General features: G+C 39.7%; 1 protein-coding gene across 1 annotated transcript in view; it reads left to right on the top strand.

The window, feature by feature from the left end:
- Window positions 1-15468, top strand: part of LOC126458618 (ATP-binding cassette sub-family C member 4-like) — a 267565-nt gene that overhangs the window by 164818 nt on the left and 87279 nt on the right. Inside the window, exon 13 of the mRNA XM_050095784.1 lies at window positions 13589-13788. Coding sequence (XP_049951741.1) covers window positions 13589-13788 — 200 coding nt within the window. The remainder of the gene's footprint in view (window positions 1-13588; window positions 13789-15468) is intronic.

Here is a 15468-nt window from a genome sequence, read left to right as displayed (position 1 = left end):
GGTACAAAAAGTGACTGACTACTAAGGACTGGGAGTAGAAGCTTTAATTGTATCATTATGAGGGTTAAGGGAAACAACCAGGGTAGCCTCAAACTTCTAGTCCAGATGTTCTTCATTATTATTGCACATAAGCTGATCATATTGATGGATTCCTTTATGGAAAACAAATATACATAGACTGTTCACCAAATGGCATTACAGATGGCATCATAAGGCAATGTCTACAATGGTTGAGATTAGACTTGGATGGGTAATGAGTCATGCAAAGACAGCCTGACTGCTAATTGAAAATATTGACAACCGGCCGAAGTGGCCGTGCGGTTCTAGGTGCTGCAGTCTGGAACCGCGAGACTGCCACGGTCACAGGTTCAAATCCTGCCTCGGGCATGGATGTGTGTGATGTCCTTAGGTTAGTTAGGTTTAACTAGTTCTAAGGTCTAGGCGACTAATGACCTCAGAAGTCGAGTCCCATAGTGCTCAGAGCCATTTGAACCATATTTTTTGAAAATATTGACAGGAAATGTGAGGACTTCATTTTCATGTGATCAGCATGTGAACTGGTTGTGTTGATCCCATTGTTAAGTGGTTAAATAAGCTAAAATGGGATAAAGTAAGATTATAAAAAGTGCAACAGTAACAGACCCGTCACAAATTAAATCAGGACATGGTTTCGTTACAGTAGATAGAGAAATAATTCAGACACAGACATAAAAAAAATTAAATACAGACATTGAAGAAATCTCAGACAATAAAGCAAGACTTATTTTAATAATAATAATAATAATTTAAAAATAATGTATCTCTTGTTGTAGATCATGTGGTCCAGTTGGGCACAAATGTGAATAATAATAAAATATTTTCCATTGTAATAATTCAAGCTTATACACCGAAAAGTTCACATTCTGATAAAGAAGGAGAAGACCAATATAGAGAATCATACAATTAATAAATGTAAGCAAATCATGCTACAAAATGACAACAGTATGGTGAAGTTAGACAATAATTAAATAATATAAATGTGACATAAAGTTATGAGGAGGCTGGTGACTATTATTATAATAATCAGTAATCATTCAGACTGAATGGGTGACAAAGGATAAAGTCAGACATCAGGCAAGGAATGACTTTATTGCTCATTGATGCATTTCAGAATTTATCCATCAAGTATCTACAAAAAAATCAGATACAAAAAATTTTAGAAAACACATTGATGGAAAGCTATGGACTGCACTTGATTGAAATCACTTAGCAGAAACTGCACTACACATACCCAAGTGTGATTGCTGTTGATATGGCATTTTAAGTTGTCTGGGAAATGAAATTTGCAATCTACAGAGACAGTTCTTTAGAGTGTGGACTAAGAAGACATTTTTGCCTCCATGTGGCATTACAAAACGTTTAGTGCCCCTATGGCACATCAGCTGATGTACATTTATTATACTATGAGTCTGATGGCTGTGAACCAACCTATTGTAACTGACGTAAGATAAATATTCTCTTTATACTTTTGGAAATGACAAAATTGTAGTGATTAAAGCTTACACAAAATATTTGTTTAAATTCAGGGATACATGGCACCATACACTGTAGAAAGCTACAATCACAACTGTGTGATATGACAAGAGACATAAATTCAAAAAATAAAATAGCAAAGCAAACATATGCCTGTAAGTTAAATATAGGCAGTAAAAATAGTGATTATTTCAAATAGAAGAAGCTTTTTCTGCTGATGAGCACAGCCTGTTTGCTTAGAACACACAGGAAATACTTTAGCACAAACTAAAGTCAGTCATGGGAGATAATACGTCATGACCATATAAAACTAAGAAATATTACTTGGTGTCATGCACCATCAAACATTAAAATTTTAGTGACTTGTGAGGCCTGACAATAGTTATAAACTCAAAGTATAAAGTATGTAGTGTAACCGTACATCTGAAAACATAAAATATGAAACACAGTTGGTAGAAATTGATGCACTGTTTGAAAATTAAACAGAAACAGAAGATTGCAACCAGCAGCACATGATGGGAGGAGCAATCTGGATGGTGGTATAAGGAGGACGCTGGAGTGGAAGGGGTCTCGGATAACAGAGTAGGGGTGGGGACAGTAAAGTGCTGCTTGTAGAAGTGTACAGGGATGAGGTGGAGAGAGTGTAGAGCAGCTAAGTGCAGTTGGGAGATTAGATGGAGGGCGGGGAGGGGGGGGGGGGGGACAGCTGATAAGGAAGGAAGTAAAAAGACTGTGGGTTCATTGGTGTAATAGAGGGCTGTGCAGTGCTGGGGTGGGAACAGGGAAGCGGGTAGGTGGGTGTAGGAAAATGACTAATGAAGGTTGAGGCAAGGAAGATATATTGCGGGGAGAGTTCCCCACAGTTCAGAAAAGCTGGTCTTGGTGTTACCACACCGCATGCCCTTCCCTGCTGTCCCTGTCCCAGCTTCCTCCTCACCCACACTACTCAGAGTGCTTCTCCCATCATGCATTGCTGTTCATAATACGGCCTTGGAAGCCAGAGATTGTGAGTGTGTTTGTGTAACGCATTTCCGTGGGTGCATGAGTGTATGTTGCCTAATTCAGATGAAGGCTTTTCTGGCCTAAATCTTACATGTTTGACCTCTTTTTGTTGTGCCTATCTGCAATTCAACATCTCTGCTATATGGTGAGTAATAATCTATCCTTTTCATAATATTTTTACTATTTGTTTAAAGAAAATATTTTTTTCTGTCAATTCAAATAAGTTTGTTCACAGCCAGCAGACACGTGGTATAATAAATGTACGTCATTCGATGCACCTTGGTGTACTGTACATTTTGTAGTGCCACCTGGTGGCAAAAATGTCTTCTTGCACTTTGCAGAACTTTGTCTGCCGTCTGCAAGTGTTCGTCTCCCTTACAACTTGAAACACTATATCTACATGTAGCAATTGCCCCTGGGTGGATGTAGTACACTTTGTGCCAAATGATTTCAGTCAAGTGGAGTTCTATAGCTGACCATTACTGTGCTTATAATTTTTTTTTGTATTATTTGATTTTTTGTAGATATCTGATGGTGTACATATTCTAAAATGCATCATGTGAGTAATAAAGTCGTTCCTTGCCTGATGTCTGACTTTTGCCCTTTTGATCCAGCCAGCCTGAATGCAGAACTACTGATTACTAAAATAATTACATACTTATCCTTCAGTGGAAAATTTTGGGGATAATACTAGAAATAACTATAGAATTTGCCTAACTGTAATGCTTTTCTTGATTATATTATTTTGAGAGAACATGTGTATAACAAGATTTGAAGCAACCAAGTTGCATTAAAACTCAACCAATAAGTAAATTATTGGAATTTTAAATCTCTTAATCTATAGGTAGGTTACAGATCTTGAAAAGATAAATGGATGGACTGAAGGTAGATACACTATGTGAACAAAAGTATGCAGACTCCCCCAAAAACATACATTTTTCTTATTAGGTGCATTGTGCTGCCAGCTACTGCCAGGTACTCCATATCAGCGACCTCAGTAGTCATTAGACATCGTGACAGAGCATAATTGGGCACTCTGCAGAACTCAATGGACTTATAATGTGCTCAGGTGATTGGGTGACATTTGTGTCATATATATGTAGGCAAGATTTACACACTCCTAAACATCCCTAGGTCCACTGTTTCTGATGTGGTAGTGAAGTGGAAACGTGAAGGGACACATACAGCACAAAAGCGTACACGCCGACCTGATCTGTTGTCTAACAGAACTGCAGACAGTTGAAGAGGGTCATAATGTGTAATAAGGAGACTCTATCCAGACCATGTTACAGGAATTCCAAACTGCATCAGGATCCACTGCAAGTACTATGACAGTTAGGCGGGAGGTGAGAAAACTTGGATTTCATGGTCAAGCGGCTGCTCATAAGCCACACATCACGCTGGTAAATGTCAAACGACGCCTTGCTTGGTGTAAGGAGTGTAAACATTGGACAATTGACTGTGGAAAAACGTTGTGTGGAGCAATGAATCACGGCAACAGTGTGGTGATCCAGTGAATGTCATCTGCCTGTGTGTGTAGGGCCAACAGTAAAATACGGAAGTGGTGGTGTTATGGTGTGGTCATGTTTTTCATGGAGGGGGCATGCACCCCTTGTTGTTTTGCGTGGCACTATCATAGCACAGCCTACATTTAGGTTTTAAGCACCTTCTTGCTTCCCACTGTTGAAGAGCAAATTGAGGATGGTGATTGCATCTTTCAACGCGATCAAACACATGTTCGTGAGGCACGGCCTGTGGTGGAGTGGTTACACGACAATAACATCACTGCAATGGACTGGCCTGCACAGAGTTATGACCTAAATCCTATAGAACACTTTTGGGATGTTTTGGAACGCCTACTTCGTGCCAGGCCTCACCGACCAACATCGATACCTCTCCTCATTGCAGCACTCTGTGAAGAATGGGCTGTCATTCCCCAAGAAACCTTCCAGCACCTGATTGAACGTATGCCTGCGAGATTGGAAGCTGTCATCAAGCAAGCTGAATTCCAGCATTACCGATGGAGTGCACCAAGAACTTGTAAGTTATTTTCAGCCAGGTGTCCAGATACTGTATTTTGGAAATTAGTGATGGGCAGACAGAAGATCATTTCTGTTTAGGTTAATACAGGGTTATCAGCATAAAATCAAATTGAGTTAATGTTGGAGTGGATGATTGCATGAACAAGAAAATGGAAGTGCTGGTAAACTAGTATAACCTGCATGGTGAATAAATTATCAAGCCATGACCCACCACAGTAGTATGAGTGTGCACACTATTAGACCAAAAGTATCCAGACAGCCCTCTGTAGTGTGGAATTGACCACAAGGTGTCATGAGAGATGAACCCACCAGTATTAAAGTAGCTGGGGAGTACTATGTTGTCAGTAGAGAAGCAGTAACAGCAGAATTTCAGAATGGGCCAGTCAGGAGAGCTCAGCGACTTCGAACATCACCCGAGTAACAAACGCATCAGGGACATTTCAACACTCGTGAAGCTGACCAAGTGGATAGCTGATGATGAGACTGTGGAGTACAAACGCAGAGGAACAACTACCAAGACCAGGCAGACCTCATAAAGTGATGGACTGCGACTATCAGGGCTAGCTGACACAGTAACTTTACTCTTGGAATGTTGCATGCAAACTGACTAACATAGTATTTTACGTTGCCAGTTGTGTTTCACAGTTTTGATAAGTTGTGGAAATGACATTATGTAATAACAGAAGCTGCTGTTTAATTTATTCCTTAGGTGTGTCCGATTTCACTCAAATGCCATTGTCAAGAAACCGTCATACACAGGTCGTGGATACAGGAAAATTTCAGATGAAAAGGATGTTTGAAAACTGTACTAAAAATACAAGCAAAAATATTTACAGATTTTTGTTGACGTATATAAAATGCATTGTAACTGTCTCAATAAATATTACGGTAGACAAACGGGTAGAGAAATATGTACACAATACAAAGAATGTTGTAATACTGACAAAGCAACATAATAATACATCCAAACGTATATATGCAACTACAGAAATCTGTAATTATTGATACATGTTCAATTACCCGAAAGTTCCTAAATGCTATGTAACATATACCCTACAGTTAAAAGGAAGTCACGCTTGATCAAGGTCCGCGTCACTTTCCATTTTTTTTTTTTAGTTCGTCTATAGTAATGATACAGCTCAAGTCAATTTATAAGATATGTATTCATGATTAGTGTTAACATTAATGAACACATTATTTTTAGTCCTACTCTCGTAACTACAGCTGAGAACAACTTTCGTTTTTTTGTATTTTGGCTGCATTTTCCAAACATGCTTTTCACTTCCTTGTTTTCATGAAGTGCACAATGGTCTTTGATTGAAACCACTTGTACAATACAGATTAAATTAAACAGCAGCTTATGGTGTTACATAATAATAATAATAATAATAATAATACATCCAAACGTATAAATGCAACTACAGAAATCTGTAATTATTGATACATGTTCAATTACCCGAAAGTTCCTAAATGCTATGTAACATATACCCTACAGTTAAAAGGAAGTCACGCTTGATCAAGGTCCACGTCACTTTCCATTTTTAACCAGACATACCGTCTGAGAAAGGAAAGAAATAATAATAATATTTATTCAACATCGAATAATCAAATACAATCCCTAGAAATAATAGTTTCAGGACATCATACAGATTATTCTTCTGAATATGTCAGTTTATAAATTACCAACTAAAGATTTGTTTGTATTAATAAATTTTACATTTTGATGGATTTTACATTTGGTAGTATACAATCACAATATTACAAATATTGTTTTTATCAACATTATATTAGTTGTAGGTTACTTAAAATTATGAGCTTGACATACTTATGAAGCACTTTTCGTACAGATATAATACTCATCTAGGGAATAAAAAGGGTTTTCAATTATAATTCTTTTTAGCTGATCTTTTAATTTGTTAGCAGGACGGGTTGTGAGACTTTTTGGTACGGCATTGGTTAACTTCAGCCCAGCATGAAGTGCATTTTTTTCATATAAAGCTGTTCTGTGGCTATTTACATGGTATCTGAACTTTTGCCTTGTATTGTACTGGTGCAGGTCACAGTTGAAATTTGGATTTATTGTTTTCACAAGCAATATAACTTTCAATATGTATACACCTATAATGGTAAGCACACCTAATTTTGGCAACAGATTCTGACATGATTTCATTTTCACAACAAAAGTAGTGTCTGTACACAATGAAAGTGTATCCAAGACTGACTGAATGCAACTCAGTGAATGTGACACTGGGACTGACTGCAACTTCATCCACAGCACATATTTCAAGCTGCACATAAGACTGTTTTTACAAAATGATAAAATATGAAGTTATTACATTTTCAGTAGTAACTTAAAAGACAGGAATATTAGTCAGTACATATACAAGTTTACATTAGACAGTTATTCTATTTTGTTTAACAATAAGTTGGATATTCTTCATATTGTGTAAGAAATAGATTCTATTGTATGTCATGAAATTTCGAGTGTGCTTGTTCATCCATGGGATATAGAAAAGTGTGCCAAGAATTTTCTGGAAACTCAAGTTTTCTGCATGAATTATTTTATTAACTAATGTGATGTTCCATTAAAATTATGTATTTCTCAGAACAGAAAAATTGGTGCTACAGTACTCTGACACTGGATTTTCAGAAAGGATTGTATCGTAAGATTTGAACATTCCAGAAACCAACAATTTTTACTAAAGATAACGTTTTAGTTACACAGTTTTTAGAAAAGCTAAGATGTTCTTTAGAATGAAGAAATGGGATTTTTCAATAAGGGCTTGTTCAATCCTTGCCATTTAGAGCTGCTTTTACATTGGATTGCAAAGGTGGGCCAGCAAGCTATAAGCACATGACCATAACGTTTGGGCTCATCTGTGTATGCCTGAGAGCTTTCTAATAAAACAATGTCTTTTCTTTTAGCAATATTAGGAAAAGGAGATTTACTACTCATCATATAGCACAGAGATGCTGAGTCACAGGTAGGCACAACAAAAAGACTGTCACAAAATAAGTTTCTGGCCAACAAGGCCTTTGTCAAAAATAGACAACACACACACACACACACACACATACACATACACACACACACACACACACACACACACACACACACAACCACAGTCTCTGGCAGCTGATCTATTTTTGACAAAGGCCTTGTTGTGCCTATCTGTGACTCAGCATCTTTGCTATATGGTAAGTAGCAACTATCCTTTTCATAATGTTGTTACATTCCATCCCAGATTTTCCATTGTGTGATTGGTCCTTTCTTTTATTTATTTATTTCTTTTGCAACATATGTTCAATCATCCACATAAACTTGATGGTTCTTCTCAAAACAGTCCCAATATTTGTGCCAGTTTGCAGAGAAATGCTGGAGACCCTGTATTGAAATATCCTTCAGAGTCCCCTCTGCAGCCTTCACTGCTGCTTCTAATGATGGAAAATGCCTCCCAGGGAGGTATTTTTCAGATTAGAGAATAGAAGAAAGTCACACAGGGCTAAATGCACAGTATAGAGTGTGTGAGGGATGCACTTCACATTGACTTCTGCAAGATATTCAGTAACAACATTTGCAATATGCGACTGCTCATTATCGTGGTGCAGCGTCTGTCCTGCTTCGTGGGTTTGTGGTCTTTTGCGCCTGACATGGACTCTCAAAGTTTTCAGGATATCCCTGTAGTATTGTCCAGTTACTGATGTGTGTGCAGGTAGAACATGCCGATAAACCATTCTATGCACATCAAAAACGAGAGGACCATAACTTTCTCATCAGAAGCAAGCTCTCTTACTTTTTTGGGGGTTGGTGTTGAAGGAGATTTCCCGCCTGAGTTTTGCTGTTTGCTCACAGGATCAAAATGATAAAGCCAAGTTTCATCAGCAGTGATTACCTTTGAAAGAAACTATGGCTCTTCTTCTGACATCAACTTCCAACTGCATGCAGACCTGCACACGAATGTCCTGTTGTTTGGGAATCAACAGTCTTGAAACCCGCCATGCACAATTGTCTCTGATGAGTAAATTTTCTGTCACTGACATATGTCAAGCACCAAATGAAATTTTCAGTATTTTAGTATGTGTTCGTCAGATTATTCATCATCCTTCTCTCACAAGGACAGCAGAAGTGTTAATGTCCTCTTCTGTAAGAGAAGTATTGGGTGCACGTTTTTTGAAACTGATTGTCTCCCTTAAAGCATTTCAAAGCATCTTCAAGCTGCACTGTAGGGAAGAACAGACTCCCCAAAGGCCTCCTGTAACACTGCATAGGTTTCAGCTGAAGATTTGTTTAGATAAAAGCAGAATTTCAAAGCCACATGTTGTTCATTGCCCATGACCTCCATTGTTGCAGTATGTGAGGCAGAACATAGCTCAGCTTGCTTGCCTCTCACAAGCATGCCAACAATGAAATTAGTATGTGTGTTTGTTACACGTTAAGCTAACAGAATATCACAAGATTAAATTAGCGCGAGAACATATGACAGTAAAATTTATTGAACAGGCCTCGTACTATATATGCAATAAAGAGTAGAAAAGAAAAATGAGATTCTTAGACTGGGAAAAGAAAGAAGAATTACGTTTCAATTCAGCGTCTCAGCATTACTTTCACTTTGCTGCTGGATGTAACATTGCTTCTAGTCCAGATAAACTTTCATTGGAATGGCAGGACTTATTATTAATGGAAGTTAGGCAGTGGCTTGAAAGTCAATTATACTATACACAACGGCTGTTCAGAGCAACCTCCTATAGGCCAACCGCAAATTAGAACAGCATGCCACCCTCCACCTCAAAAAAACTATCCAATCTCCTGGTTTCCCACCTCCGGAAAGGCAACTCACTCACCCTCCACAACCTTTCCAGCAAACCTCAACCTCCTCTCATTGCACACAGACCCAGTCTCTCCCATCTACTCAATCTCCCACTTCCAGCTCCACTCCCCCCAAAACATCAAAATTCTAATCAACACAATCTGGAACCACAACACCCTAATTCAGTAGTTAACCTTTCCTCCAAACCTTTCTCCCAATCCGAAACCTCTGTCCTATCCAAAGGCCTCACATTCAGCCCTACTCCTAGATTCAACCAAACAGCCCTCGTCAAAGATTTACTGTCCAATCCCACTCCTAATGACCCAACTCCTCAAGACACTATCCAAATTGAACCCTGCCTGGAACAGTTCCGTCCTCTGTCACAGCGGGACCCACCTCCTCTTCCTCAAAATCACCCTCTCCAAACCTTCCAGGAATTTCTCACTTCCAGCCCTGCCTCTCAATCCTTTTTTAAAAACCTTAATCCTACTCCCAACATCACCACAGCTGAAGCCCAGGCTATCCATGATCTGAAGGCTGACCGATCCATCGTCATTCTTCCGGTGGAAAAGGGTTCCACGACCGTGGTACTTGATCATCGGGAGTATGTGGCTGAGGGACTGCGTCAGCTTTCAGACAACACTACATACTAAGTTTGCCAAGGTAATCCCATTCCTGATGTCCAGGTGGAGCTTCAAGGAATCCTCAGAACCTTACGCCCCCTACAAAACCTTTCACCTGACTCCATCAACCTCCTGACCTCACCGACAACCCCGCACCCCTACTTTCTACCTACTTCCTAAAATTCACAAAACCAATCATCCCGGCCGCCCCATTGTAGCTGGTTACCAAGCCCCCACAGAACGTATCTCTGCCTACTTAGATCAACACCTTCAACCCATTACATGCAGTCTCCCATCCTTCATCAAAGACACCAACCACTTCCTCGAATGCCTGGAATCCCTACCCAATCTGTTACCCCCGGAAACCATCCTTGTAACCATTGATGCCACTTCCTTATACATAAATATTCCGCACGTCCAGGGCCTCACTGCGATGGAGCACTTCCTTTCGCACCGATCACCTGCCACCCTACCTAAAACCTCTTTCCTCATTACCTTAGCCAGCTTCATCCTGACTCACAACTTCTTCACTTTCGAAGGCCAGACATACCAACAATTAAAGGGAAAAGCCATGGGTACCAGGATGGCCCCCTCGTATGCCAACCTATTTATGGGTCACTTGGAGGAAGCCTTCTTGGTTACCCAGGCCTGCCAACCCAAAGTTGGTGTAGATTTATTGATGACATCTTCATGATCTGGACTCACAGTGAAGAAGAACTCCAGAATTTCCTCTCCAACCTCAACTCCTTTGGTTCCATCAGATTCACCTGGTCCTACTCCAAATCCCACGCCACTTTCCTTGACGTTGACCTCCATCTGTCCAATGGCCAGCTTCACACATCCGTCCACATCAAACCCACCAACAAGCAACAGTACCTCCATTACGACAGCTGCCAGCAATTCCATATCAAACAGTCCCTTCCCTACAGCCTAGGTCTTCGTGGCAAACGAATCTGCTCAAGTCCTGAATCCCTGAACCATTACACCAAGAACCTGAAAACAGCGTTTGCATCCTGCAACTACCCTCCCGACCTGGTACAGAAGCAAATAACCAGAGCCACTTCCTCATCCCCTCAAACCCAGAGCCTTCCACAGAAGAACCCCAAAAGTGCCCCACTTGTGACAGGATACTTTCCGGGACTGGATCAGACTCTGAATGTGGCTCTCCAGCAGGGATATGACTTCCTCAAATCCTGCCCTGAAATGAGATCCATCCTTCATGAAATCCTCCCCACTCCACCAAGAGTGTCTTTCTGCCATTCACCTAACCTTCGTAACCTCTTGGTTCATCCCTGTGAAATCCCCAAACCACCTTCCCTACCCTCTGGTTCCTACCCTTGTAACTGCCCCCGGTGTAAAACCTGTCCCATGCACCCTCCCACCGCCACCTACTCCAGTCCTGTAACCCGGAAGGTGTACACGATCAAAGGCAGAGCCACGTGTGAAAGCACCCATGTGATTTACCAACTGACCTGCCTACACTGTGAAGCTTTCTATGTGGGAATGACCAGCAACAAACTGTCCATTCGCATGAATGGGTACAGTTTGTTGGTAATGAGGATCACCCTGTGGCTAAACATGCCTTGGTGCACGGCCAGCACATCTTGGCACAGTGTTACACCGTCCGGGTTATCTGGATACTTCCCACTGACACCAACCTATCAGAACTCCGCAGATGGGAACTTGCCCTTCAATATATCCTCTCTTCCCATTACCCACCAGGCCTCATCCTCCACTAATTTCAAGTTGCCGCCGCTCAAACCTCACCTGTCATTCAACAACATCTTTGCCTCTACTTCCGCCTCGACTGACATCTCTGCCCAAACTCTTTGCCTTTACATATGTCTGCTTGTGTCTGTTGTATATGTGCAGATGGATATGTGTGTGTGTGCGAGTGTATACTTGTCCTTTTTTCCCCCTAAGGTAAGTCTTTCCGCTCCCAGGATTGGAATGACTCCTTACCCTCTCCCTTAAAACCCACATCCTTTTGTCTTTCCCTCTCCTTCCCTCTTTCCTGATGAAGCAACTGCAGGTTGCAAAACCTTGAATTTTTTGTGTGTGTTTGTGTTTGTTTTTGTCTCTATCAACATACCAACGCTTTCGTTTGGTAAGTTACATCATCTTTGTTTTTAGATATATTTTTCCAACATGGAATGTTTCCCTCTATTACATTCATACTATAATTTAAATTTTATTTAACCAACATATGAATAAGAAAATAGTATGAACTAGCAATGAATCATGAAGCAGCTTGTGGGCATTTGTCAGCTGAAAATAACAAGGAAATTAACAGCAAAAGAAATATGCAAAAGCTTAAAACTTACATGGAGTTCTTTTGGTAAACTGTGGAGATATGTCAAAAAGAAGATTAGAATGTGGCTAAAACAGAAAGTTTACACACACTATGTGTTATCATTGAACATTTTTGGCAGGGACATATGGACTCTTTAAGCAGAATCATTCTAAAACTGAGAATTGTTCAGTGAGAAATGGAAGGATGCCATTAGGGAATTACTAAGAGATGCACCAGGGGGAGCTTGAAGTGAAAGACGCAATTATTAGTGAAATGAAAATGAAGGCATGTCAGGTGATTTTCTGTGGTTCAAGAAAGTGCTTTGGTGGTTTCCAAGAGATAAGGTAATCCTGAGAAGATAACCTAATAGAAAGTGGGTGTATGACAATCTCTGCAACTTGTTTTGAGAGACAGTGGTCTCATCAGCTGCTTGTTTAATTTAGCTCATGATGTTAAAACACTAAAAATATCTGTCAACAATAATCATTGCGGCATTCATAACATCAAGTAGGATAAAAACACACTGGCCTGTGTGTCTTCATCTTACATTAAAAACGTTTGACATCTGTCAGCACTCATCCCATCTCACAGCCTGCACTACACTGGGCCGTATTCTACACAACACTAAGCCCTGTTCTGCTGTGGGCTCAAAGAGTGTCAAGTCGACACTTCTGCAGAGCCTTCAGGAGCTAAACTTTTCAATCCTGGTGATGAGAGCATTGTCTCTTGAAATGCTGTGTTTAGGACAGAAATACAGTTGAATGCCACCGTTTATTACTGTTCATGGAGTCTTGGAAGGAGAGCTTTATCTTGCAGTTGATGTCAAGCATTTTTTCCGATGTTGCTAATCATGATGATGTTACTGATGAGCAGTTGATTTACGTAAAATTGGTTGTAACATTCCTGATTTTGAAGGTCTGAAGTGTTTCATCATGCTTGTAAAACAAAATATATCGAGTGAAGGTAAGAATGACATCTATTCTAATTGAATATCAAAAAACTGAAAACTTAATTTCAGTGATATTCTGTATAACAACTGAATGTAACTAAAATACTACACACTCTGGATGTTGTGTTTTTTTATCAGTAAAACTGATTTTGCTGTATAAAATATATGGCTCACACTCAGTTACTGCTGATAGCCTGAGAAGCCCACAACTGTCATTGGATTTGTCATTTGGTTGTATTCTATAAACAATCTGCATTCATCAAAAAGGGTGCATTTATTTTCTTCAGTAAATTCAGGGTTTGTTTAACATTTTATTTCATTTGCTAATACTGGTACTTCTTTCTTTCTTTTTTTTGCAGAGCGTTTCTCCTGATGATGAAATTGAGGCAGAAGAATCAAATGAAAATACAGAAATGATTGCCAAAGGAAAACTGAAAAATACCCTTTACAGAGATTATTTTACAGCTGGCTCAAGTTATTTATTAATATCAACAATGGCCCTATTTCTTATACTAGGCCAAATAGCATCAAGTGGCTCAGATTATTGGATAACTTATTGGTAATTCTGTTTGGCATAAAGTTTCAATGAGTAAATGGTTGTAAGCAGATTGAATGCTAGGAATTACTGATCCAGTCAACCATCATTTCCACACAAACTGCATTAATAATCAAGTGTAATTAAACTGCTTCAAACTGTTTGTGGTTACTTAGCCTAACTTTAAGAGGCCTATAGTAAAATCATTACTGAAGCTGATACTACTCAATATGTGCTGCATCCTCAGTTATACTTGCTTATCTTGTAATGTTTTCTTATTATTTATAGAATACACAGATATTTATCAAAAATAACAGCCAAGTGCAGGCTGTTACAACAGAGGTCTGTGTACAGTCATTATTGTTACTTGTCATATAGCCATCATGAATCTTCACTCTTTCACTCAACTTAACAAGATAATCTGTAGAAAAAGTATCCATGAATGTGTTGTTTTTATTTGTGTGTCAAATTGTAGAGACAAATGTTTCACAGTAGATGAGATCTTGTTGAATAACGTTAAATCGGAAAACAGAATTCCACTCTGAACCCCTACACAAAGAAGCAAAGTCGCCATAGAAACTAGTTTTGTGTCTTGCTTTGTGCCATAAACCATATTTAATTTGAAAGTTATTTAATGCCTTTTGTAATCTGTTACATAAATGAGGCAATAAACCTTCGTCAGGCTACGGAAGAGATAGAGGGAGAATGGAGGAAATAATTTCCTTGGAGCCTCACGTCTAGGATACATTAAAATGTGCACCACAGAATGAGGAAAGAAATATTTTTTTGGGAAAAAAATTGAAAAGGCCACTTGTCAAAAATTTACTAAAAGCTATGGATAGGAATCCGCATGAACCTTGGAAGTGGTGTGCATGCTTCAGTGATACAGATGTCCCTACCATAGGTGCAATCACAATGGAGAAGTATCTGTGGAGTGACCAGACTAACATATGGTTCCTGAAGAAGGGCAGAAGCCTTTCAGTAGTTGCAGGACAACAGTCTGGATGATTTTTTGATCTGGCCTTGTAACATTAGTAAACATGGACTTGCTGTGTTAGTACTGTGAGCAGTTGAAAGCAAGAGGAAAGTAGAACTCTTATATTTCCTGAGGACATGTAGCTTCCACTACATGGCTTAACAGTGATGGAATCCCCTTGGGTACAATATTTCAGGTGTAAAATAGTCCCCTGTCTTAATCTGTGGTAATGACTACCCAGGAGGATGTCAACAGGAATAAAAAAACAGGCTGTCCATGGGCAAGAGTGTTGAATATTAGGTCATTCAATTGGGAAGGTAAGTTAGAGAATTTGAGAAGAGAAATGATAAATTAAAGTTAGATATAGTGGGAACTGGTGAAATGTGGTGGCAGGTGGAACAGGTCTTCTGGTCAGGTAAATACATAATTTGTTGTTGTTGTTGTTGTGGTCATCAGTCCTGAGACTGGTTTGATGCAGCTCTCCATGCTACTCTATCCTGTGCAAGCTTTTTCATCTCCCAGTACCTACTGCAACCTACATCCTTCTGAATCTGCTTAGTGTATTCATCTCTTGGTCTCCCTCTACGATTTTTACCATCCACGCTGCCCTCCAATACTAAATTGGTGATCCCTTGATGCCTCAGAACATGTCCTACCAACCGATCCCTTCTTCTGGTCAAGTTGTGCCACAAACTTCTCTTCTCCCCAATCCTATTCAATACTTCCTC

This window comes from Schistocerca serialis, chromosome 2 (genome assembly GCF_023864345.2).
Source record: "Schistocerca serialis cubense isolate TAMUIC-IGC-003099 chromosome 2, iqSchSeri2.2, whole genome shotgun sequence".
Classification (NCBI taxonomy): domain Eukaryota; kingdom Metazoa; phylum Arthropoda; class Insecta; order Orthoptera; family Acrididae; genus Schistocerca; species Schistocerca serialis.
Note: the sequence above shows the minus strand (reverse complement) of the source record. Positions and strands in the feature narration are given on the sequence as shown.